The 25,894-nt window shown below is 47.0% G+C and overlaps 1 protein-coding gene across 2 annotated transcripts in view; it reads right to left on the bottom strand.

Annotated features, from left to right (window-relative positions):
* Nucleotides 1–3,225: 3,225 nt before the first annotated feature.
* The window catches only part of LOC129713339 (substance-P receptor-like), a 35,753-nt gene continuing 13,084 nt past the window's right edge, over nucleotides 3,226–25,894 (bottom strand). The window contains exons 2-6 of one of the 2 annotated variants that reach the window (XM_055662323.1): nucleotides 20,164–20,364; nucleotides 9,232–9,382; nucleotides 8,489–8,685; nucleotides 7,662–7,748; nucleotides 3,226–4,434 (exon numbers count right to left, since the gene is read on the bottom strand). In XM_055662323.1, coding sequence (XP_055518298.1) covers nucleotides 4,347–4,434; nucleotides 7,662–7,748; nucleotides 8,489–8,685; nucleotides 9,232–9,382; nucleotides 20,164–20,364 — 724 coding nt within the window. In that variant the 3' untranslated portion in view covers nucleotides 3,226–4,346. Of the gene's footprint in view, nucleotides 4,435–7,453; nucleotides 7,749–8,488; nucleotides 8,686–9,231; nucleotides 9,383–20,163; nucleotides 20,365–25,894 lie in introns of both variants that reach the window. The other variant, XM_055662322.1, reaches the window with a different exon arrangement.

Here is a 25,894-nt window from a genome sequence, read left to right as displayed (position 1 = left end):
ACCAAGTACTGCAGTGGATTCACGTCGATCAAAAAATGAAACATCATGTACTCCAATTCAAAGCAATTTACATTAAACACTTCAGAAGTTACTTAACATAGGTCCCTCAAGATGTTTTTTCTTTGACCTGGTCATTGTTGCTCATAAATGGTTACACAGTTGCCAGGCAACCTACTGAGCAGATCCCCGACTGGTTGGAACTCACTTTTGCCCACATTTTTCCATTCTGGGGGTCCCTTTTCCAACCTCATTATCAGTCCTTCCTGCAGACTATTGAAACTCTTCAAAGTGTGTATACGGCGTTCCTTGGTCCTTTAAATCTGAACCAAAAATATCCCAGTGATGGATGCACCTTGCGCAAAATGAAAAGATTTGCCTTTTGTCCCAGGTGACAAAGGGATTTCGAAAAATGAAAAAAAACAGGGTCCATTTATTTTACCTTTTCCCTCCCCTAACACGGTGATGACAAAACATTCACGAAAGAGGGTGTCAAGAGGGCCACAGTCTTAGAATAAAGGGGAGGTCATTTAAGGCTGAGGTGAGAAAAAACCTTTTCACCCAGAGAGTTGTGAATTTATTGAATTCCCTGCCACAGAGGGCAGTGGAGGCCAAATCACTGGATGGATTTAAGAGAGAGTTAGATAGAGCTCTAGGGTCTAGTGGAGTCAAGGGATATGGGGAGAAGGCAGGCACGGGTTATTGATAGGGGACGATCAGCCATGATCACAATGAATGGCGGTGCTGGTTCGAAGGGCCGAATGGCCTCCTCCTGCACCTATTTTCTATGTTTCTATGTCAAGTGAACCTGCAGCTTTGCAAAGGAAACGGCGGACTTGTAACAGCAAAGGAATTGCTTAGAAAAAGGCATCACAGACTGTCGAAGCAAACGCCAAACTCTCAGAGGGAGCTTTAATGCCAAACTCCTGCAAATAGAACCAGTTACTGGCAGGAGACCAGGCAAAAAAAAAACTCTGCCTAACTTTAAAAAAACTGAACACCAAACTTATCCTGGGGCCATTTTTGGATTAATTGAAACTTGCTTTGGAATTCTTAATTTTTGAAATACAGTTGTTAATAGATTTCAGTTTGCAACTTGTGAGTGAGTAAGAATTATAATTGTGGGTTAATTTCATCATCCTGTGGAAATGGGCTGCTAATGTTAGGGGTCGTGGATTGGAATGCGATGGAGAATCCAAATGCTTCCTAGCAACCATTAAGTTCCATGGCCCATGTGATTGCTTCAAACCAATACAAGGAGAGGAATCTAATGGGAACGCTAGGATCAGCCTTGTATATACACCAGCCTTGTATCAAAAGGTTCGGAATTAGAATTTGGCTAGTCACACCAAAACTGCAATGGCCAATTGGATCACAGGGTCACTCTGCTGAATGGTCCAGTTTGGTAACAGAGTCCCTTTCCAAAAATAGGTTGCATGGCAACATAGCTTCTTGTACAAAAATGGGATGGAGAGGGTCAAATAAGAATCAATGATTGTCATAGGAAAAGCCGGCCATTGTTTAACGAGTAAAATAGCCATGGCAAATGGAGTGAGCTCGTGACAGGAAGATCCTCCTTGTTCTACATCAAATTAAGTGCACAAAGAGGCTGGAATTAATTACACTACTTTAGATTTAAATTTGGCAGATGGTCTTGTGAATTATTTGTAATTGGGGCGAAATCATTTCAATTTGGAAACAAATATTTTTTAAACCCCCCTCTCCTCCCCCCCCCCCCCCCTCCCCCTCTCTCTCCCCCTCTCCCTCCCCTCTCCCACCCCCTCTATCTCCCCCCCTCTCCCCACCCCCTCTCCTCCCCCCCCCCTCCCTCCCCTTCCCTCCCCCCACCCCCTCCCCCTCCCCCCCTCTCCCCCACCCCCCCTCTCCTCCCCCCCCCCCCCCCCCCTACCCCCCCTCTCCTCCCCCCCCTCCTCCCCACCCCCCTCTCTCCCCTCCCCCTCTCTCCTCCCCCTCTCCCCACCCCCCTCTCTCCTCCCCCTCCCCTCCTCCCCCCCCTCTCTCCCCCCCCCTCTCTCTCCTCCCCCTCTCCCCCCCCCCCCATTCCCTCCTCCTCCCCCCCCCTCTCCCTCCCCCCCCCCTCCTCCCCCCTCTCCCCCCCCACCCCCCCCCTCCCTCCTCCACCCCCCCCCTCTCCCCCCTCCCCCCACCCCCCCCCCTCTCCCCCCCCCTCTCTCTCCTCCCCCTCTCCCCTCCCCCCCCCACTCCCCTCCCCCCTCTCCTCCCCCCCTCTCCCCCCCTCTCCCCCCTCCCTCCCCCCCCCCCCCCCCCCCCTCTCCTCCTCCCCCTCTCCTCCACCCCCCTCTCCCCCACTCCCCCCCATTCTCTCCTCCTCCCCCTCTCCCCCCCCCCTCCCTCCTCCCCCCCCCTCTCCCCCCCTCCCCCTCTCCCCTCTCCCCACCCCCCCTCTCTCCCTCCCCCCTCCTCTCCCCTCTCTCCCTCTCCCCCCCCCCCCCCCTCCCTCCCTCCTCCCTCTCCCCCCTCCCCCCCCTCCCCCTCCCCCTCCCCCCTCTCCCCTCCCCTCTCCCCCACCCCCCTCTCCCCACTCCCCCCCAACTCTCTCCTCCCCCCTCGATAATATAATTTATCTTAAACCTAAGCTGAGAAAAAAACCCCAACACATAACAAATTAAAGCTTTTACTGATGAAACCTTTGAACTTGTATGAAAACCATGAGCCTCGGTTGTCCTGTTGACAATGCCACAAGGGGGCATTGTAACGCCACTGTCCAATCTCACAATGACAGTCAGTTCCCAATGCCGATACAATGACAAGATAGGCAACACCTTTGCTCAATAAATTCAGCAATTACCTAAACTGAGAGCAATCGGTTTTATCGCCAGTCCCACTGCAATCTTTCCAGAGTCCCCAGATGGTAAATTTATAATGATACCAGTTGTAAATTAATCAATTTGATTTAAATAACACTAGTAAATTAATCAATTTGATTTCAATAGTATTAACTTAAGATTACCTCTTACAAGCTAAAAGCTAAAATGCATTTCTAATTCCCTGTAGATATTCCTTGTGACATCACCAAATTTAAAATCATTGCACCTTATTTCATACAATAAGATTATGGAGCTAGTGAATAGTCCATTCACCGAATTCCACCCACATATGTTCTTTGGTAGATAAAAATGCTGGAGAAACTCTGCGGGTGAAGCAGCATCTATGGAGAGAAGGAATAGGCGACGTTTCGGGTCACCCGCTGAGTTTCTCCAGCATTTTTGTCTACCTTCGATTTTTCCAGCATCTGCAGTTCTTTCCTCAACACCCCGATATTCTTCAATCAGGAGACTGAAGAATGGATCCCAACCAACACATTTCAAAGTTGCATTATTAAAAGGTGTACAGAAAATTACTTTATATAAAATTATTTTGGACAGTGAAACACCAATCAATAATAATAACGTCAGCAAATCTGGCCTTGGCTCCAATCTCAATCTTGAAAGGTTTACACCTCTGAATTGAACTTTGAAGTGCAATTTCAAAAATTCACCCAGGAGCAGAACATACATTTTCACGAACATAGCACTGTGCAAAGATGGAACATTTTTGGCATTATGTACACTTACACCACCTAAACATCAATTGTAGGGAAGTCATGATCCTTCAACCGAAATGTGGATCTTGATGGCATGGAAGGAGGCCATTTGGCCCATCATGTCTATGCTGTCCCAACTGTGGATCAGGAAATTGTTGAATGTTCATTTTGTATCTCGGTTGGGTTGAAATTTGGGCCTCCCATTGGCCTTCAGAGCCCTCATCTCAAGGATTTAATGGGAATTTTCATCCACGTCCCACTTCCCAGGAGATGGGCGACAAACCTTGGTCTTGCCAGCAGCACCGAAGCTCAGGAACCAAATAAAAATGATTGACCTTGGCTACGAGAACACGTTTCTCCCGTTGTGACGTGTGCCGATATGCCTCTCGTTGAAGGTAGAATCCTCGGTCGGTTCCAGAGTTATCGAGTGAATTCTGTGCCATAGAGAGGTACGAGAGGTGGGATTTTGGAAATAACTTGAGGGACTTGGAAAACTGGCATTGCCCGGCGTGGAGCAGTGTGAGCTGCAACCCACCTCGCCTGGCAGAGCAATGCCAAGCTAGAGCAACTCTCCAAACTTCACTCTGCATCTCAACCCTCCCACACTCGGTAGTTTGATTCCCCTCTGTACATGATAGAAGGCAGCAGAGGTCTCTGCACAGTTCTGGGCACCAATGTGGGAAGAATCACAGCCCTGATCAAATCTCCCTTGGATAAAAAGGAATCACTATACGGATGAATTGTGGACTAAAGCCAAACGGTCAATACTTTGACCCTTGCTGGATTAGCTTGCTGGTATTGGGTTCGGACTGACTCCATTGGCATATCGGTAAGGTCTTCTCAGTTTCCAGTGGTATCGGACCAGTCTCAATCTGGGAGTGCAGACAAATATTGATGTAGTATTAATTACATTGGAAGAATGGTCCACATCCACCCCAGTGTCAGCCATGCCAACCAGTCAACCAGCTCCAAGCCTTGGGATTCTCTTCCCAAACCCCAGGCCTTTCAACACATGTAAAGTCCTCCTTTCTTATCCCAGAAGGTCATAAGGAACAGGTGTAGAATTAGGCCATTCGGCCCATCAAGCCTACTCTGCCATTGAATCATGGCTGATCTACCTGACCCCATTCTCCTGCCTCTCTGACACACGTACTAACCAAGAAACATTAACCCTCAGCTTTCACAAGGTTTGCAATACCTCATGGGCGTCATTAGCACAGAATAAGGACATTTGGCCCATCATGGCCATTTGGCCCATCAAGGGCAGCACAGCTGCTAGATCTGCTGCCTCACAGCGCTGGGGACCCAGGTTCCATCCTGACCTCGGGTGCTGTCTGTGTGGAGATTGCTCATTCTCTCTGTGACTGCATGGGTTTCATCCAGGTGCTCCGGTTTCATAGAAACATGGAAACATAGAAAATAGGTGTAGGAGTAGAGGCCATTCTGCCCTTCGAGCCTGCACCGCCATTCAATATGATCATGGCTGATCATCCAACTCAGTATCCTGTACCTGCCTTCTCTCCATACCCCTTGATACCTTTAGCCACAAGGGCTACATCTAACTCCCTCTTAAATATAGCCAATGAACTGTGGCCTCAACTACCTTCTGTGGCAGAGAATTCCAGAGATTCCTCCCACATCCCAAAGATGTACAGGTTTGTAGACTAATTGCCCTCTGTAAAATTGATTCCAGTGTGAAGGAGGTGCATGAGAGAGTGGGATGACATAGAATGAACAATTGATCGATGGTTGCATGTAGTAGGAGGGCTGAAGGGCCTGTTGCCATGTGGCATTTTTAGTTTAGTTTAGGGATAGAGAACACAAACAGGCCCTTCAGCCCTACCAAGTCCACACCAATCTCCCGTTCACACCAGGTCTATGCTAACCCACTTTCTCAGCGACTCCCTATATACCCAATGGACAATTCACACAGGGCCAATTAAAGTACAAACCATCAATTGAATGGCGGAAATCAATACTGGATTGGCCTGGCTCTGAATGGTGTTGGATCACAGTCCTGGACTAGTGCCCAATACCTTGAAGTCATGGAGTCAAACAGGCCATTCGGCCCAACCCGTCCATGCCCACCAAGATGCTAGTCCCATCCCTCTATCCTCCTCCCTCTCAACCTTTCCCATCCATATACCCGTCCAAGTGTCTTTTACTTCCCCAGAGACACAAAGATGCTATGTATCTTTGCACATTTTCTCCAGCCAACAATGGACTCCACCCTTCCAGAGGGCGTCTGTTGTCTAATCTGTTGTATTCTGGCTTTTTGGCGCCTCCAGTTTCCCCCTGCTCCCCCCCCCCCCCCCTCCTTCCCACCCCATCACCCCCGCCCCCCCCCCTCCCCACCCCATCCCTCCATCTTTCAGCCTGAAGAAAGGTTCTGATCCAAAACATTTTTCTCCATAGATGCTGCTTGACCCGCTGAGTTACTCCAGCATTTTGCATCTATCTCCGATATCAACCAGCATCTGCAATTCTTCCCACACAAGTGGCTTTTAAACGCTGCCTCAACTACCTCCTCTGGCAGCTCACTCTATATACCACCACCCTATGAGTGAAAAAGTTTCCCCTCGGGTTCCTATTAAATCTTTCCCCTCTCACCTTAAACCTATTTCCTCTGATTCTGGATTCCCCGCTACCCTGGGTAAACGGTGTATATTTATTCCACCCATCCCCCCTCAACATCCCTTCAACAATCTTTGAGCTGTCTACCTTTCGGTTGGTGAAGTGTTGGCGACTTTGGGTCGATAGGTGTCTCTCATAGGGACTGAGTGGGGTTAGAAATGGCGAGTTCAAAATTGGTGGCATTTGTTGGCATTTGGTCACTGGCATAGCCCAGCAGTGGCATGTCACAAACTCATGACTTGGGTAAATTGATGTTTAATGTTGACTCTTACAAGCACGGTTCTCTTGTGTTGTCAAGAGGATGGGGTTGGGCTTTAGTTCCAAGATGACGCCATGAAGGGGGAAGTCATTTGCAGCCTTGATGCTCGAGGTACATTGTGCAAGCTAGTCAAGTCAAGAGTCAAAAGTGTTTTAGTGTCATATGTCCCTGATGGACTTACAACATAGACTACAGAAACAGTTTAGTTTAGTCTAGTCTAGCTTATCGTCACATGTACCGAGGTACAGTGAAAAGCTTTTGTCTCGTGCTAACCAGTCAGCGGAAAGATTATCCATGGTTACATTTGAGCCATCCACAGTATACGGATGCATGAGCAAGGAAATTGCCTTTGGACACTCTAAAGGCAGGAAACATGTTCCCCATGTTGGGGGAGTCCAGAACCAGGTACCACACAGTTTATGAATAAGGGGTAAGCCATTTAGAACGGAGATGAGGAAACATTTTTTCTCACAGAGAGTGGTGAGTCTGTGGAATTCTCAGCCTCAGAGGGCGGTGGAGGCCGGTTCTCTGGATGCTTTCAAGAGAGAGTTAGATGGGGCTCTTAAAGATAGCGGAGTCAGGGGATATGGGGAGAAAGCAAGAATGGGGTACTGATTGTGGATGATCAGCCATGATCACATTGAATGGCGGTGCTGGCTCGAAGGGCCGAATGGCCTACTCCTGCACCTATTGTCTATTGGAATATGGTGAGCATTGTAAAAGTGAGAAACGTCGCAGAGATATATAATATTGGCGCGATTGTAATGCGTGATTGCAGAGCCACTTTTGTGACCAACACACAAAGAGTTGCTTGGGTTGGTCGCCATCTTGGATCCAAAGACAACATCTGTGCCCCCGTTCTCATTTAGGTCGCCCCAGTTGCCAATTTCAAAGGAGCACCAATTTTGCATCAGACCCAGCGCCCCTGGATCCGAATGTTGGCATGATTCAAGCTCTTGTACACTTGGGGTTTGGGACCGTGTGTGTGAGTGGCCCACCTAGTAGTGGTCTGGCCTGCAGTAGATGGTGGCTGAGTCAGGACCAGCCTTTGACAAGCTGTGGGCAGAGCCGTTGGGGGTGAGGTCCAGGGCCAAATGCATTGGCTTGGTGGTCTCATTGGCATCATCGTCGGTCTGGTTGATCACGGTGGACACAGCCGTCTCCATCCGGCTGACCTTGTACATGCTGCTCTGGGTGTTAAAGTACCTGGCGGACTTCATCTCCAGACCCTCATATTCATGAGCCTTGACAAAGGGGCACCAACGAAAAGCACGGCGGAAACCAGCACGGAACCTGCAACACACGCCAATCATACTTTAATATGTTCATATGTAGCGAGACACAGTGAAATGCTTTTTTTTAAATTATGTTTTTATTAGAAGCAATTGTACAAAGATAAAAAATTGGGCATCTAAAATGATACAATTATTCCCACTGCTTCGTTTTTAACCTTGTAACCTGAAAATGAAAAAAGAAAAAGATAAAAAGAACAAGAGAGGGAGAAAGTGGACAGTGAAAAGATAGATCGAAAAAGAACAAAAGAATGACCCCTAAACTACCAAAGAAGTGTGGTCGAAAGATATGGAAACAAGAAAAAAGAAAAAGAAAGATGGAGGTATACCTTGCCCCTTGTCCACCTCGTAGTTAGGATTGAACCCGGGTCTCTAGCGCTGTAAGGGAACAACTATGTTGTGTATATTTGTGTGCATATGCGTTTGTGTGTGTGGGTGGGTGGGGGGGGGGGGGGGGGGGGGGGGGGTTGCCTCTGTGTGTCTGTGCTTCCCATACAAATGAGAAACTATATGAACTATATGAAGGTGAATTGGTGATAGCCACTCTATGGGGCAGCTTGTGTATGGAACAGCCTCACAAGACTACTGTTGGTTTTCTGTACATGTTCTGAGCACTTGCGTTTAGCTGGGATTCAACTGCAGTGAAATGCTGGTCAGAAGTGGGTGAAAGGAGACACTAACTTGACCATTGCCAACACTAATAGAGATACTATTAGCATGAGGAACATCCTTTCTCCTTACCGGTCATTGAGGCAGCAGTAGATGATGGGGTTGTACATTGTGGAACTCATGGCCAGCCAGAAGATGGCCAGGTACACCTGCTGGATGTACTGCTCCTGGTAGATCTCAGGGTGGAAGAGGGAGAGCAGGAAGTAGATGTGGAAGGGCAGCCAGCATACAGCGAAGGTGGTCACCACCACAATCATCATCTTTACCACCTGTAGCAGGGAGAAGGGACAGCATTAGATGGTCAACTCTTCTGCCTAGCCCCTGATTCTAATGACACTATAAACCCATGATGGGTCAGCCCAACCTTGAAGATAGATAGATAGATGGATAGATAGATAGATAGATAGATAGATAGATGGATAGATAGATGGATAGATAGATAGATAGATAGATAGATAGATAGATAGATGGATGGATAGAAGATAGCAGCCAGACAGACAGACAGACAGACAGACAGACAGACAGACAGACAGACAGACAGACAGACAGGTAGATAGGTAGAGAGGTAGATCAGAAACACAAATAGAGATGTATGAAATATCTTTGTTTGAATGTTCTAGTATACAATGTCCAATGTGCAATGAAGAGATTTTGTTTGGATGTTCGTGATGTATCGTCACTTCCAATGGAGATGTAGAGTGATTGGAATCCAAGGGAGTTTACTTTCTCCCACACGTCTCCATGTTCTCCCACTCCCCTGCACCTTCTGGCTGCCAGTTGCCGGAGGAAGACTGCCGACATCATGTCCCACTCACCTTCCTCTTGGCGTTCATCTGCTCGCTGTATCTGTCTGAGGAATCTCCTGGAATGGCGCTGGCCCACAGCGTCATTCCCACGACTGTGTACGCAAATCCCATCACCAGAAGTGGCAGGAAGTAGACGAGGACTATCACACAGACGTGATATCTGTTGGGAAATGTTCAGCATCAGTCAGGGAAGAGCACCATAGAAATATGGACATAGGAGTAGGCCATTCGGCCCTTCAATTGGGACCCTTCCAAAAATCAGTACCCCATTCCTGCTTTTTTCCAATATCCCTTGATTCCGTTAGCGCTAAGAGCTATATCTAACCTGCTGTTGAAACACATCACTGCTGTGGAGAAAATATTTGTTTTTTTTTAGTAGTTAGTTTTAGTTTTAGAGATACAGCGTGGAAACAGGCCCTTCGGCCCACCGCGTCCAAGCCGACCAGCGATCCCCGCTATTGTCGTTCAACACTATCCTACCCACACTAGGGACAATTTACATTTATACCAAGCCAATTAACCTACAAACCTGTACGTCTTTGGAATGTGGGAGGAAACCGAAGATCTCAGAGAAAACCCACGTGGTCACGGGGAGAACGTACAAACTCCACACAGACAGCGCCCAGTCGGGATCGAACCCGGGTCTCCGGCGCTGAACAACTCTACCGCTGCACCACCCTGTTATATTGATACCTGATATTGCTACATTCAAAGCAGTAGTTTATAATCGGTGCATGTACGTGTTTAGCCTGAAGGAGAGAGACCAGTTCCGTTCTTCAAAGGCTCACTCTGACATCAGCAAGTCAACAAAGTTAAGTCATGTTGGCTCCGACTACATTTTTCCTTTGTACCGCCCACTCCCCTGACATCAGTTTGAAGAAGGGTCTCGACCCGAAACGTCACCCATTCCTTCTCCCCAGAGATGCTACCTGTCCCGCTGAGTTACTCCAGCATTTTGTGTCTATCTTCAACCTTAAGTGTCTGTACTGTACACTGACAATGACAATTAAAATTGAATCTGAATCTGAATCTGAATCTGAATCTGAAGTGATACTTCCCATGTTTATAGCCTCGATCTTTTAGGGTCTATAGGTGCCAGTGATGTGATAGAAACATAGAAACATAGAAAATAGGTGCAGGGGTAGGCCATTCGGCCCTTCGAGCCTGCACCGTCATTCAATATGATCATGGCTGATCATCCAACTCAGTATCCTGTACCTGCCTTCTCTCCATACCCCCTGATCCCCTTAGCCACAAGGGCCACATCTAACTCCCTCTTAAATATAGCCAATGAACTGTGGCCTCGACTACCTTCTGTGGCAGAGAATTCCACAGATTCACCACTCTCTGTGTGAAGAATGTTTTTCTCATCTCGGTCCTAAAAGATTTCCCCCTTATCCTTAAACTGTGTGACCCCTTGTTCTGGACTTCCCCAACATCGGGAACAATCTTCCAATCGGGATAATTTCATCATTTTATCCATCATCCCTTTCCAGCTTTGAATTCTGCTGTGCTACCCGAGTTGCCACGGTGACGATAGTCTCTTAAAATGGAAATGAACGATGAGGTCGGCAAAGCCCGAGGTGTTCTGCAGTTTTTAATGGAAATAATATTGTTTTTTTTCCCTACTGCATCTTTAACAAGCTCTTCTCATAGGGTTTGTTTGAGTGTATACTTCATATGGTACACTTTAAAACAAGACACAGACTGTCCACAAATGTCAAACGCAGTTTTGAAATGCGTCAGGGGATACAGAATAGCGTTTAAGATGTCATTAGTGTTGGGAGCAGAATTAGGCCGTTTGGTCCATCAAGTCTACTCCGCCATTCAATCGTAGCCGATCTTCCTCCTAGTACTCTAGATATCCTAGAATATACTCTATTTCAAAAAATATAATCTTAATGTGTTTGTAAATACATTTCAATGTAATCCTCATAGCCTCTGTATCATTCTGATAAGCCCATGCTACACTCACTTTATGCCCGATACAAGCTTCTGGAAATATGGTTATTATAGCTAGACTCCCAACATCCTTCCTGCCACATTCAATATCCAAATGATAGACACAAAATGCTGGAGTAACTCAGCAGGTCAAGTAGTATCTCTGGAGAAAAGGAACAGCTGACATTTCGTGTCAGAGCACGAAACGTCACCTATTCCTTTTCTCCAGAGATGCTGCCTGACCCGCTGAGTTACTCCAGCATTTTGTGTCTGTCTTTGGTATAAACCAGCATCTGCAGTTCCTTCCAGGACATTCATTATCCATGTTGCCCTGTCCTTTCCCCTTAATTTTCCAGGTATCCTCTCACCTGACCTTCAACCTAAGACCTACCCCCTACACCCTTAACCCCCTCACCTCACCCAACCCAATCCAATCCAATCCAACCCAACCCAACCCAACCCAATCCAACCCAACCCAACCCAACCCAATCCAACCCAACCCAATCCAACCCAATCCAATCCAACCCAACCCAACCCAACCCAACCCAATCCAACCCAACCCAACTCCAACCCAACCCAACCCAACCCAACCCAACCCAACCCAACCCAATCCAATCCAACCCAACCCAACCCAACCCAACCCAATCCAACCCAATCCCACCCAACCCAACTAATTAGCTGACAGTTGGTGAATGAAGAGTGATTTTGCTTTCATATAAACACATATACTGACTTCATTACATTTTCTTAACCTTATCGTGATATAACGTAATCCTCAGCCTCTCAGGTAATTAGGTAACTAGCTGGAACTAGTTAATTGAAGTCAGGTGATTCAGGTACAATTAACTGGGAATATAAATTGTGGCCCGTCATGAGACAATGTACACAGCAGGCAGCTGCACAAGAGAACAGGGAAGCAATGCTTTGTATTTATATCATTCAGCTGGATCTCATTATATGATTTAGGTGAAGAGTCTTGACCTGAAAAGCTGACTTTTTATTTTTGCTTCTCCTCCACAAACGCTGCCTGACCTGCTGAGTTTCTCCTGTTGATCTTTTATTTTGTGCACAGGATTAGACTTAAAAAACCCCAAAAGCTTTGCTAAGGTAAGGGAGATGTAACTGAATTATGTCCAATAACTATTCTAAGTGTTATCGTAGGTACATGATGTATTTTGGCTGCAGAATGCAGTAGATATTGGAAGCCATAATGAGTATTTTCACTTTGAATATTTGTTTGGAAGTGATAAGGTTGAGATTCTGCAAATGAGAATTTATTTTTCCCTGAGGTGCAGCTGGTGGGGCTGCTGCCTGGCAGATCCAGTGACTTGGCCACTAGTGCTGTCATTATGAAATTTGCATGTTCACCATTCAAGTTGGGAAAATTTACTGCAAACTAAATTGAAGGCTCCATCTGTGTACATGCTATATTTGTAACAGAGTTTGTGAATCATTCGCAGAAAATTAAATTTCTGTGATTTAATGGACATTATGAAGACAGGATAGCGAGTTGGGAATTAAATATTCCAGGATACTTTTTGAAGAAATAGGCAAAATGGAGGATCCCTGACAATTGAGACCATAGGATGACTGATCTCGATGAAGTCAAGAATTTCCATCTGTCTGGATGCAAATGAGTGTTAGAAAAAGATTTGGATGTATATGGGCACTCAAAACTGCTTCTGACACAGGGTGTAGTATAACTTGGGAAGTTACAGTAGCATCTGAGAAGGTTTGTGCAATTGTGGTGTTTTAGACTAGGTTACTAAATTAGCAGCAAAACTGGTGAGGATGATTTTTTTTAAGCAAGGTGGTGCATTTGAACTCCATTGAACTAGCTATGAATTGTCAAAGTCCAAGCATTGAACTGAGGGATTAAACAGGGTTTCGATATTTACACTAAGGTGGCAAGGTGGTGCAACAGTAGAAATGCTGCCTTACAGTGCCATAGAGACCTGGGTTCGATCCTGACTACAGATGCTGACAGCATTCTCTAATGCCCCTGTCCCACTTAGGAAACCTGAACGGAAACCTTTGGAGACTTTGCTCCCCACCCAAGGTTTCCGTGCGGGTCCCGGAGGGTTGTTGTCAGTCTCCCTACCTGCTTCCACTACCTGCAACCCCCGGGAACCGCACGGAAACCTTGGGTGGGGCGCAAAGCCTCCAGAGGTTTCCGTTTAGGTTTCCTAAGTGGGACGGGGGCATTAGTACGTTCTCCCTGTGACCGCATGGGTTTATCCCCAGGTCCACTGGTTTTCTCCCACACTGCAAGGATGTAGAGGTTCCTAGATTAACTAGCCTTGGTAAAAAATGTAAATTGTCCCTAGTGTGTAGGATGGTGCTAGTGTATTGGTCTGCGCTGTATCTCTAAACTAAACTTTGCAACCAGACCATTGGAAAATTACTGAGCACATTTACACTCCCAGAATTTATCGGGAGAACGCAGTGATTTGTTGCAAGTGACATTGATGTCCAATCTCCTGTGTGTGCAGCAGAGGTCTATCTCCTCTCAGCTGCTGGTCTGTTGTCGGGCTGTGAAAAATTTCTGGAGTATTGTGTGTCAAGCCAGGCATTCAATCACAGGGCTATAAGTATTTATAAATGAACATCTGCTGTTATGCCTCAGCCACGCAAGGTGACACAAACGCATCCACACACATTTGACCTATCGTCCCAATCTCAATCCCCTGCAAACAATTGTGTTTAAGAAGGAACTGCAGATGCTGGAATCGAAGGTACACAAAAATGCTGGAGAAACTCAGCGGGTGCAGCAGCATCTATGGAGCAAAGGAAATAGGCAAACCCTTCCGGGTTTCGGCCCAAAACATTGCCTATTTCCTTCAGCCTGAAGAAGGGTTTTGGGCCGAAATGTTGCCTATTTCCTTCGCTCCATAGGTGCTGCTGCACCCGCTGAGTTTCTCCAGCATTTTTGGGTACCCCTGCAAACAATGTTGCTTTCATCTCCTCTCGCCCTTCGATCCTGAAAAATCTTTCTCCACTCAACACAAATTCAGCCCAATTATTCCCTTGCGTCTATTTTGGAGATACAATGTGGAAACGGGCCCTTTGGCCTACCGTGTCTGCCCAAACCAATGACCACCCAAACACTAGTTCTATCCAACACACTAATGGCAGAAGCTTCACCGAAGCCAATTAACCTACAAACCTGCACGTCTTTGGAGCGTGGGAGGAAACCAGTGCACCTGGAGAAAACCCACGCGGTCACAGGGAGAACGTACAAACTCAGAGCAGACGGCACCCAAGGTCAGGTTGGAACCTGGGTCTCTGGCGCTGCAAGGTAGCAACTCTACCGCTGTGCCACTGTGCAGTCTGAAGCATTTAACTGCGGGCAGCACAGTGGCAAAGTTAGTCGAGCTGCTGCCTGAGTGTTGGGGACCCAGGTTCAATCGTGAGTTGGTTGCAGTCTATGTGGAGTTTGTTTCTTCTCTCTGTGATTGGAATTCCTCTGGGAGCTCCTCCTCCTGACATGAACCCGATGGACCAGAATGGCTGCCTTCTTGGAGCCAGTAATGCCTCTGTTTCACAATTCCTTTCACGAGAGATTCTTGATTAGTACGAGTGCCGGAGGTTATGGGGAGAAGGCAGAAGAATGTGGATAGAAGGGAGAGATTGATCAGCCGTGATTGAATGGCAGAGTAGACTTGACAGGCTGAATGTCCCAATTGGGGCTAGTGAAGTCAAGGGATATGGGGAGAAGGCCGGCACGGGTTATTGATAGGGGACGATCAGCCATGTTCACAATGAATGGCGGTGCTGGCTCGAAGGGCCGAATGGCCTCCTCCTGCACCTGTTTTTTTTCTAGGTTTCTATGTAGGCGGCGCGACTCTCGTCAGCAGCGGCCTCTGCAGCCCGTCCGCGTTTTTATTATTTTTTGTCTATGTTTATATGTAGTTTTTTTTCTGTTGGTGTTGGGTGTGTGTGGGGGGGGTGGGAGGGAGGGGGTAACTTTTTAAATCTCTCCCTGCACGGGAGACCCGACTTTTTCTTGTCGGGTCTCCGTTGTCGTTTGGGCTGCAAACGAGGAGCGGCCTCCAACAGAAGAAGACCAGGGACTCTGGTGCTGACTCACCTCACCGTCGCGGAGCTGGCCGAGTCCAGAGCGGGAGGAGCGGTGGTGGAGCGCTGCTGCTGCTGCTGCTGATTCGGAGGCTGCAACTGCGGGTCTGGTGGACGGCGGCACCGGGAGCCCGCGGGTACCTGGAGGGAGACCGTTTTCAGGGCTCCTGCAACGGCGACTTCTCCCGCCCGAGTTGCGGGGTCGAAGAGCTCCTGGAGCGGGGCCTGACATCACCGCCCCGCGCGGCTTGGAATGGCCGCGGGACTCTGCGAGCGCACGCCGGGGGCTCTAACACCAAGACCCGGTGTGCGACCTTGCATCACCCGGCGTGGCTTTAATGGCCGCGGGACAATCGCCATCGCCAGCCGGGGGCTTTGACTTTGACTCTGACATCGGGGGGGGGGGAGGGGGGGAGAGTGCAGTGGAGAGAAGTTTTTTTGGCCTTCCATCACAGCAATGTGATGGATGTTTATGTAAATTGTGTTGTGTCTGGGGTCTATTTGTTTGTAATGTATGGCTGCAGAAACGGCATTTCGTTTGGACCTCAAGGGGTCCAAATGACAATTAAATTGACTCTCTTGACTCTTGTATGTTTCAAATTCTTCTCCCAAGACTTGTGAATTTAACACTTGATGTTTAAGACACTGTTTCAATCCCTGGTGTCAACTGTTCCTGTTTCAACGCTCCCCCTCAACTGCAAGTTGAACTGTCGTTCACTAGACCAGACCTGGCCACATTATCCCAGTTGCAACCTCAGCTGTTCTCTTTAAAATTAGAACAAGATAGCCTCACTTTGTTCAGAATTCGTTTTGCAATGAAGGCCAACATACCATTTGCATTCCTATTTGCTTGCTGAACCTGTGTGTTAACCTACAGTGTCTGACATGCAAAGATAGCTAGGTCCTTTTGAATACCAGTGCTTGAATTAATTTTAAATTACCGCACCCTTCTGCTTTAAATACATTGTATTCTTCCACCTTCACTGTTTCATCTATTCTCTAAGCTTGTCCATGAATCTTGGTCCTTGGTTTCTTGGTCCAAAATATTCCAAATGGAATTTACACTGGAGGTGGTGGAGGGAGGGCTTAATCCAGAAAGGGATTATTGGGAAGAAAGAGCCACTTTAAATTTAGTTGCATCTGTTTGGGTAACTATACTTATCTCCGAAATAGTTATTTAAAAAAACTCCACGGAACCCAAACTTTCCCCTTTGTTCATGACCTCTGTATCATTGCATTTGCTCCTCAACTTTGATATAAATTGCAAATAATAAGGCCCCAGCTCTGATATCTATAGCATCCTATTGGAAACAAACCCCCCAATCTGAAAATGACTTGTCTAAGATTCATTAGCTGAACCTCAATCAAGATACAAGATGCATTTATTTGTCACATGTACCAATTTGTCACATATACCAGTACATTATCTGTACACTGGGCACCTGGTTTTTGTTTAGCAAGTTCTTGTAAGGCCTTCAGGAAGTCAAAATGTACCACATCAGCTGGTATTCCCTTATTTATTCTGCTAGTTACAAAATTCATACATAAATCAGCATTTACTTTACATAATTATATATTTTCCACATGTCCTGTTGCAACTTTTCGAATTGCAGATTGCAACACTTTCCTTTCTATTGGTGTCACTTTCCTGTCCCTCAGTCTCATTTCTTCCTAAATATTTCTTCAATATTCCTGAAACAGTTGTCTGTGACAACTGCGGTAATGGGCGGCATGGTGGCACAGCGGTAGAGTTTCTGCCTCAAGGGGCTGTCCCACTTGCATGACATTTCCAGGATAAGAGACCTCTCACTACCATACAGGCGACCCCTGGCGACATGTCGCGGGTGACCTTTCACCTCCATAGGAGGCCCAGGACTGAAAGGTCAGATTGGGAATGGGAGGGGAAGTCAGTGCTGAACAAAGCGGGAGATGAGGTAGGTTAGGGCGGACTGAGCGGAGGCGTTCAGCGAAACGATCGCCGAGCCTGCGCTTGGTCTCACCGATATACAGGAGTTGACACCTGGAACAGCGGATACAGGAGGTGAAGTTAGAGGAGGTGTAGGTGAACCTCTGCCGCACCTGAAAAGACTGTCTGGGTCCTTGGATGTAGTCGAGGGGGGAGGTAAAGGGACAGGTGTTGCATCTCCTCGTGTAAATTGGTGTTGGATCAGATGGGCTGAAGTGCCTTTTTGAGACTCTGTGAAAGTAAATGCATTCTTTGCTCAACGCCATAAAACACAGTGTTGGAGTAACTCAGTGGGTCAGGCAGCATCTCCGATGAAAAAGGACGGGTGATATTTTGGTTTGGGACTTTTCTTTAAACCTTAAAAAGTTGCTCAGGCAGAGTTTTGGCCGCAGTCTCCGTTCCTCAGTGCTGTGTGGATGCACCTTACAATGACTGCAAATTGATACACGGGCCAATTTTGTTACATCACCCTGAAGGAAGAATCGTGTGTGACAAATATCCTGTTGGGCCACTGTGTTCTGGTAGCCTCCTTTACTAAACAAAGTTTAAATTGTGATTGAGTACAGTACTTAATGTGTCAATTGGATAGCTGCAAGACGCGTTGTAATGTCCTGTTTGGTGTTGTCTTGAGCTCCCACAGAAATATTTGCAAAAGCACTCGGGTTTCTGTGTCGGAGTGATCACCTGTGGCTTTTAATGTAATTTAGAGGGTGGCACAGTGGAATAGTTGCTCCCTTACAGTGCCAGACACCCGGGGTTGATCCTGACTGTCTGTACGGGGTTTGTACGTTTGCCCTGTAGGTTTTCTCCGGTTTCCTCCTACACTCCAAAGATGCACAGGCTTGTAGGTTAATTGGTTTCTGCCAATTGTATATTGTCCCTAGTGTGTAGGATAGGGACATGCTGTATATCTAAAGTAAAGTCTAAAGTCTAGTTTGGAGATCCAGCATGGAACTAGGCCCTTCGACCCATTGATGACTTGTTCACCCCTAGTTTCTTGTTATCCCCACTATTGCAACCACACTCGGGACAATTTACGGAGGGTTAATTAATCCGCAAACCTGCACATCATTGGGTATGGGAGGAAACCAGAGGGCCCTGGGGAAACGCATGCAATCACAGGAAGAACGTACTTACAGACAGCACAGATAGTCGGGATCAAACCCGGGACTCTGGCACTGTCTTGAACATGTTTAACTTAATTTTCATAATTGGCACCAACACTTCTCAAGAAGCATGGGAGATGCTTGTGGATTTATTTATTTTTTGACAATTTACATTTTACTATCCAATTACCATACAAACCTGTACGTCTTTGGAGTGTTGGAGGAAACCGGAGATAATCCTAATATTTATTAATTTTGGTTCTGGGTCCAGTTGACTATTGATAACTTTAGAGATAATTTTTTAAATGTCCGTCCAAAAATGTTGCATTTTTATACAAGTTACGAAAGTGTGAATTAAATTGGCTTCTTGAAATTGACATTTATCATAGAGAGGGCAATGATATATATATATTGTAAACTTTCATCCCATGTGCCTTTCATTATGGGTTGAGCCAGTTCATCCTTCCATGCACGTCTATATGTCTCTGATGACGGAATGTCAGTATTTAAAAGGGCGTTATAGATATAAGATATTTGTTTATTTGTATTGGAATGTTGGTTCAGACATTTATCAAGCTTTTCGCTGTACCTTGGTGCTTGTGACAGCGAACTAAACTAATGTTCTGACCCCAATCAGAATGTGATCTGGAGTTTGATCTATTTGACTGTATTTTGTGGGATCTTTCTGTGTACCTTTGGGCTATTTCATTTTTGTATAACAAGCACACTCTAAAAGGCTGTGAAAATTAACTTGCCGAGCTATACGTGTGTTTTGCATTGCATTGCCGTGGAATTTGGTAAGATGCAAATTAAGCAGATTGTTTTGACATTCCAAGCAATGTTTTATTTGAGAAGGAACTGCAGGTGCTGGAAAAATCGAAGGTAGATAAAAATGCTGGAGAAATTCAACTGGTGAGACAGCATCTATGGAGCGAAGGAATGGGTGACGTTTCAGGTCGGGACCCTTATTCAGACAGAAGGGTCTCGACCCGAAATGTCACCTATTCCTTCACTCCATAGATGCTGCCTCGCCCGATGAGTTTTTCCAGCATTTTTTATCCACCTTAGTTATGTTTTAGATTAGTTTATATATGCAGTGTAGACACGGGCCCAGTGGCCCACCGTGTCCATGCCAACCAGTGATCCCCTCACATTGACACAGTCATCGTCGCACATTAATACTATCCTACGCACATTCTAGGGACAATTTACCAAAGACCTCGGAGAAAACCCACAGGGAGAGCATACAAACTCCACACAGACAGCACCAGTAGTCGGGATCAAACTTGGGTCTCTGCCGCTGTGACCCCTGTCCCACTTAGGAAACCTGAACGGAAACCTCTGGAGACTTTGCGCCCCATCCAAGGTTTCCATGCGGTTCCCGGAGGTTTTTGTCAGTCTCCCTACCTGCTTCCACCACCTGCAACCTCCTGCAACCACCTGCAACCACCTGCAACCACCTGCAACCACCTTGCAACCACCTGCAACCACCTGCAACCTCCGGGAACCGCACAGAAACCTTGGGTGGGGCGCAAAGTCTCCAGAGGTTTCTGTTCAGGTTTCCTAAGTGGGACAGGGTCATAAAGGCAACAGCTCTACCGCTGCACCACTGTGCTGCCCTAGGATATTAAGTTTGGAACTATTTATTTCCTTCAATGAATGTATCTTCAGTCTTGATACCAACATTGTAGTATCTGGAAGCACAGTGTGACACAGTAACAAATAAACCCTCACCCACAATAGCGCAGATGCAGAGTGTTTTCTATCCTGGATTAGCAAGGGGTGTCTCCCAGAGCCGAGGAGGGGTGAGGGAAGGGGAGTTGGGGGGGGACACATTGAAAATTCACTTACGTGGTCTCGGGAGTTTTGCTGTCATCTTCATTCTCGGGCCACTCCACGTAACACACCACCCTGCCCGGGAACTCTTCTGTCTTGGAGTAATAGCACTGTGGAAAGGCAAGGGACAGTGCCACCACCCAGATGACTCCAATGACCACTTTGGTTGCAGTTGCGGACAGCCTTGGTTTCAGCGGGTGAATGATAGCCATATACCTGCGCAGTGGAAAAGAGACAGACCATGTAATGGTGAGACGTTCCCCTTTCTCTCTTCCAAAATTCCCTCGATTATGCTCAAAGCAACTCTACAAAGGCTAGTCACATAACACTGTCATTTGGTTTGGGAGTTGACACACTCAATTGGGAAGGGTCTAGAGTCCTATAGTGTGAAAAATGACCAGCATTTTGAGAGAGGGAGAGAGAGTCACATGGAAACAACAGGCCCTTTGGCCCAACATGCCCCATCCACACTAATCCAGCCTTCTTTTGGTCCATATCCCTCTAAACCTACGCTATCCATGTACCTGTCTAATTATTTGTCATAGTACCTGCCAAACTACTTCCTCTGGCAGCTTGTTCCATGCACCCACCACTATTTGTGTAAAATAAAAGTTACCCCTCAGCTTCCCAATTAAATCTTTCCCCATTCACCTTAAACCTCCAACCTTAAACCAGGATCCCGACCTGAAACGTCAGCTATCCATATCCTCCAGAGATGTTGCCTGACCCACTGAGTTATTCTAACACTGTCAGTTTTTTCATAAACCAGCAATTCCTGGTCTCCTATTATTTGGTTATTTTTTTCCCCTTGTATTAATACAGGATGGCACAGTGGTAGAGTTGCTGCCTCACAGCGCCAGAGTCCTGGGTTCGATCTTGACCTCGGGGGCTATCTGTGTGGAGTTTGCATGTTCTCCCTGTGACCGCGTGGGATTTCTCCGGGTGCTCTGGTTTCCTCCCAGAAGCTGGGATAACTCTGATCCTTGGGCAGCACGGTCTCGATGGGCCGAAGGGCCTGCTTCCACGCTGTATCATTAAACTATTGAAGCTGAGATACTCGACTGTGAAGATATCTCAGCCCAGCTTCCCAACCACACTTAAAATCCAAGTGTTCATACCACAGTGCCTTAGTTTCTCATCTCTGCCTAGTCCTTAGACACAAAGTAGTAATAATAATACTTTAGTGTCATTGTAAATGCATACAACAACATTTCAGGCGCCCTGCCTGAGCAGAGCTCCAACGTATCGAATAAATAATAATGAATAATAAAAACGGCAAGAAAACATCATTATAATGTGCAATATTTCACAGTAGTGTTGTGGCAGTACAAAATATTGGCTATGGGGAATGTGTGTTCAGTGCAGAGTACAGAGTGGTGATGGCCTTGGGGTAGAAACTGTTTGTTAATCTTGTGGTGTGCGATTTGATGGATCTGGAACGCTTTCCTGAGGGCAGAAGGACAAGCAAGTGATGTACGGGTTGAGGTGTGGTGCCTTCCGCAGGCAACGAAACCTATAAATGTGGAGAGAAGAGGGTGATCCTTGTGATCGACTGTGTGAGACAAGAGGCAGTGACGCCAGAACTGCCCCGGGAGCTTCTTACAAACAACTCGCTGTGTGAGGGCATCTAACCTCAGTTATCAAGGTGGCAAAACTGCAAAGCCACAAGTCCCAGGCAGTCTTCAGTTGAAAACCTCATACATCAGCTGAAGTACGATTTCAGAGCAGCAGAATGCAATGTAAAATGAGCTTCTGTTACTGACACCCATGTGGCCCAAGCAGATGTGAGCAGATTAAGTATCAATTGATTCCCTTGCAGAATGTTCATCTTGCCCTGACACCTATCCCTTTGCCATTAAGGCTGGAGAGAGAAATCTATAAAACTGACCATTTGCTCTATCATTGCCTTGGGGCACTGGGTTACAAAGGTCTGCTCTCTGGTCCCAGTGGGACTAATAAATACATGGCCAGGCATCGAGCGGTGTGGCCTGCAATGCTTTGAACAAGATTAAAGATTGCACAAAGCTTTCAAAGTCCTATTTACAGAGGGTTTCAGAGCTGGTTTTGCTGAACAGTTGATGCACAAACAACTTGTCACAGAGTCCTAGAGTGATACAGTGTGGAAACACTTGCCCACACGGGACAACATGTCCCAGCAACACAAGTCCTACCTGCCAGCATTTGGCCCATATCCCTCCAAACCTGTCCTATCCATTTACCTGTCTAGCTGTTTCTTAAACGATGGGATAGCCCCAGCCTTGTTCCATGCACCCACCACCCTTTGTCTGAAAAAGGTTACCCATCTGATTCCTATTAAATCTTTTTACCTTCAACCCATGTCCTCCGGTCCTCGATTTCCCCTACTTGGGGCAAGGGACTCTGTGCATCTACCCGATCTATTCCTCTCGTGATTTTGTACACCTCTATAAGATCACCCCGCATCCTCCTGAGCTCCATGGAATAGAGACCCAGCCTACTCAGTCTCTCCCTATAGCTCACACCCTCTAGTCCTGGCAACATCCTCATGAATCTTTTCTGAACCCTTTCAAGATTGACAATATCGTTCCTGTGTCTGAGGTTATGGGAAGAAGGCAGGAGAATGGGGTTAGGAGGGTGGGATCGCTGGTTGGCATGAACTCAGTGGGCTGAATGGCCTGTTTCCACATTGTATCTCTAAACTAAACACTACAGCAGGTTTCTGATCGCACAGTCTCCTGGTCGTATGGTCTTCCCCCAAGACCTCCTCACTCTGAGCCAAGAGCCAACTACTGAATACCAAATGTGACGTGTTAAACAGCCTTGAAATAAACAATAGACAACAGGTGCAGGAGGATGCCATTCGGCCCTTCGTGCCAGCACCGCCATTCTCTGTGATCATGGCTGATCATCCACAATCAGTACCCCGTTCATGCCTTCTCCCCATATCCCTTGACTCCGCTTTCTTTAAGTGCCCTATCCAACTCGCTCTTGAAAGCATCCAGAGAATTGGCTTCCACTGCCTTCTGAGGCAAGTTGCCAAGTTCCCAGACAACCTGCCAAATCTGGGCTCTGATATTTCTGACTTCCCTGATGAGCTTTATTGATTCCGTGGTGAGTCCATGCAGCAGCTGTCTCATTGCCGTTTGGCCAGAGAAACCATTGCTCTTGAGATCCTGTGCACACAGAGTGTTTCTTAATTTCCTGACATTTTTTTTTGCATGGTGCATCTGGAAATCATTTACTATGTTCATGCAGACTTCTATCATTTAGAGTCGAGGGACTGCAGATGCTGGTTTACACAAAGTGTCGGAGTAACACACCAGTCGGGTGGAATTTTCTGACGCTAAAGGGCCTGTCCCACGAGCATGCGACTGCATGCGGCAAGCGCGACTAAACCGGGAGCGAGGGTCGCGCGGAGGTCGAGTGATCCCCGTACGGGGCCGGTACCACAAGCATGCGGCAACTGCGACCAAACCGGAAGCGGGGGCCGCACGGAGGTCGAGTGAGTGACGTGAAGTTCGAGCGAAGTCCGCGCGTGACGTACGGCATCATGACGCTGCATATGGCATCAAGACGCTGCGTTTGCCCGTCGAGACGGTGCATACGGCCTCAATGCGGCTGCGGGCCGGCAGGTCGTTGCCGCACGGAATTTTTGAACATTGTCGGTTCTTCGGAGCCCCGCGCGATGTCGGGACCAGCTCCGCACAACTCCATACGGCTCCGGCGATCGAAGTGGGACCGGCCCCGCGAGGCCGTACGGCTCAAGCGACCACGTTAGGTCGCGCTTGCCGCATGCAGTCGCGTGCTCGTGGGACAGGCTCTTAAGTCCGTGCCGGACAGTGATCGCCACACAAGGGATCATTTACAATGTTATCAAAGCCAATCAACCTACAAGCTTGTATGTCTTTGGGGTGTGGGAGAAAACCGGAGCCCCCCACCCCCCCCCCAAAATTGAATTCATTACCACAGATGACTGTGGAGGCCAACTCAATAGATATTTTTAAGGAGGAGATTGATTGATTGTTAACTAGTAAGGGCGCGGGGGTTATGGGGAGAGAAGGCAGGAGAATGGGATTGAGAGGGAAAACTTAGATTGGCCATGATTGAATGGCGGAGTAGACTTGATGGGCTGAATGGCCTAATTCAGCTCCTAGAACTTATGAACCTAACCCCTGTTTCTCTCTGGAGAAACTCAGCGGGTGCGGCAGCATCTATGGAGCGAAGGAAATAGGCAACGTTTTGGGTCGAAACCCGGAAGGGTTTCGGCCCGAAACGTTGCCTATTTCCTTCAGTTTGCCCATTTCCTTCAGTTTCGGCCCGAAACGTTGCCTATTTCCTTCGCTCCATAGATGCTGCTGCACCTGCTAAGTTTCTCCAGCATTTTTGTCTACCTTCGATTTTCCAGCTCCTGCAGTTCCTTCTTAAACATGCTTCTCTCAGTCTTGATGAAAGGCCACCATCTCGAAACACCATTAATTTAGCCTATTTCCTCCACTCATGCTGCCTGTCCTGTCTTTCGCGTTTGCAGTTTTTTTTTTTCCAATTAAAAAAAAAATGAGTGACAACATTCATACAAATGAAGTCGTCCTTGAATCGATACGTTTGCACCCTGTGTCTTGTAATCGTTCTATGATTAAAGCCTGCGGTTTTCCTGACTAACGAACAGGAAATTAACTATTCAGGAAGTGGTTCTGATGACATTTATTAATAAGTCTGCATCATTTGCTTCAAAACACCACTTCTGGATGTATTTGCATGCAAATACACCCTGGTACAAAATAGTCCTGTGTTCGATGTGACATGATTAGCAAGTGGAATGATTTTTATAAAATACTACTGCAGTTGTACATGGTCTTGGTGAGACCACACCTGGAGTATTGTGTACAGTTTTGGTCTCCTAATCTGAGGAAAGACATTCTTGCCATAGAGGGAGTACAGAGAAGGTTCACCAGACTGATTCCTAGGATGTCAGGACTTTCATATGAAGAAAGACTGGATAGACTCGGCTTGTACTCGCTAGAATTTAGAAGATTGAGGGGGGGATCTTATAGAAACTTACAAAATTCTTAAGGGGTTGGACAGGCTAGATGCAGGAAGATTGTTCCTGATGTTGGGGAAGTCCAGAACTAGGGGTCACAGTTTAAGGATAAGGGGGAAATCTTTTAGGACTGAGATGAGAAAAACATTTTTTTTCACACACAGAGAGTGGTGAATCTGTGGAATTCTCTGCCACAGAAGGTAGTTGAGGCCACACAGTTCATTGGCTATATTTAAGAGGGAGTTGGATGTGGCCCTTGTGGCTAAAGGTATCGGGGGGTGGGGGGTATGGAGAGAAGGCAGGTACAGGATACTGAGTTGGATGATCAGCCATGATCATATTGAATGGCGGTGCAGGCTCGTGGGGCCGAATGGCCTACTCCTGCATCTATTTTCTATGTTCCTATAACGCGAGCTTGTAACTGCAACATAGGATCACACTCATCAGTAAATGAACCTTCCCTATCTTACTTTAGCGCCAAGTACACTTGCCCAGTCTGGGAATATTATGTCCCTATTGCCGCCAAGGCAGCAGATGCACAAAAAGTGCCCTGTGTGCCAGTGTTGAGGGCATCTAGATCATGCATGTGCAACCCTTCCATACTGATTAGCCATATCTGCTGTGCACCAGTGATCCAGTTCCAAATACCGAAGAGAGCAGCGGAGAGGTGCATCTGTTAACACATCTGTCAAAGCCCCACATGCCTGGATATGAACCTGACCTTACACC

This window comes from Leucoraja erinacea, chromosome 35 (assembly GCF_028641065.1).
Source record: "Leucoraja erinacea ecotype New England chromosome 35, Leri_hhj_1, whole genome shotgun sequence".
NCBI lineage: Eukaryota > Metazoa > Chordata > Chondrichthyes > Rajiformes > Rajidae > Leucoraja > Leucoraja erinaceus.
This window is presented reverse-complemented; position numbering and strand designations above follow the sequence as displayed.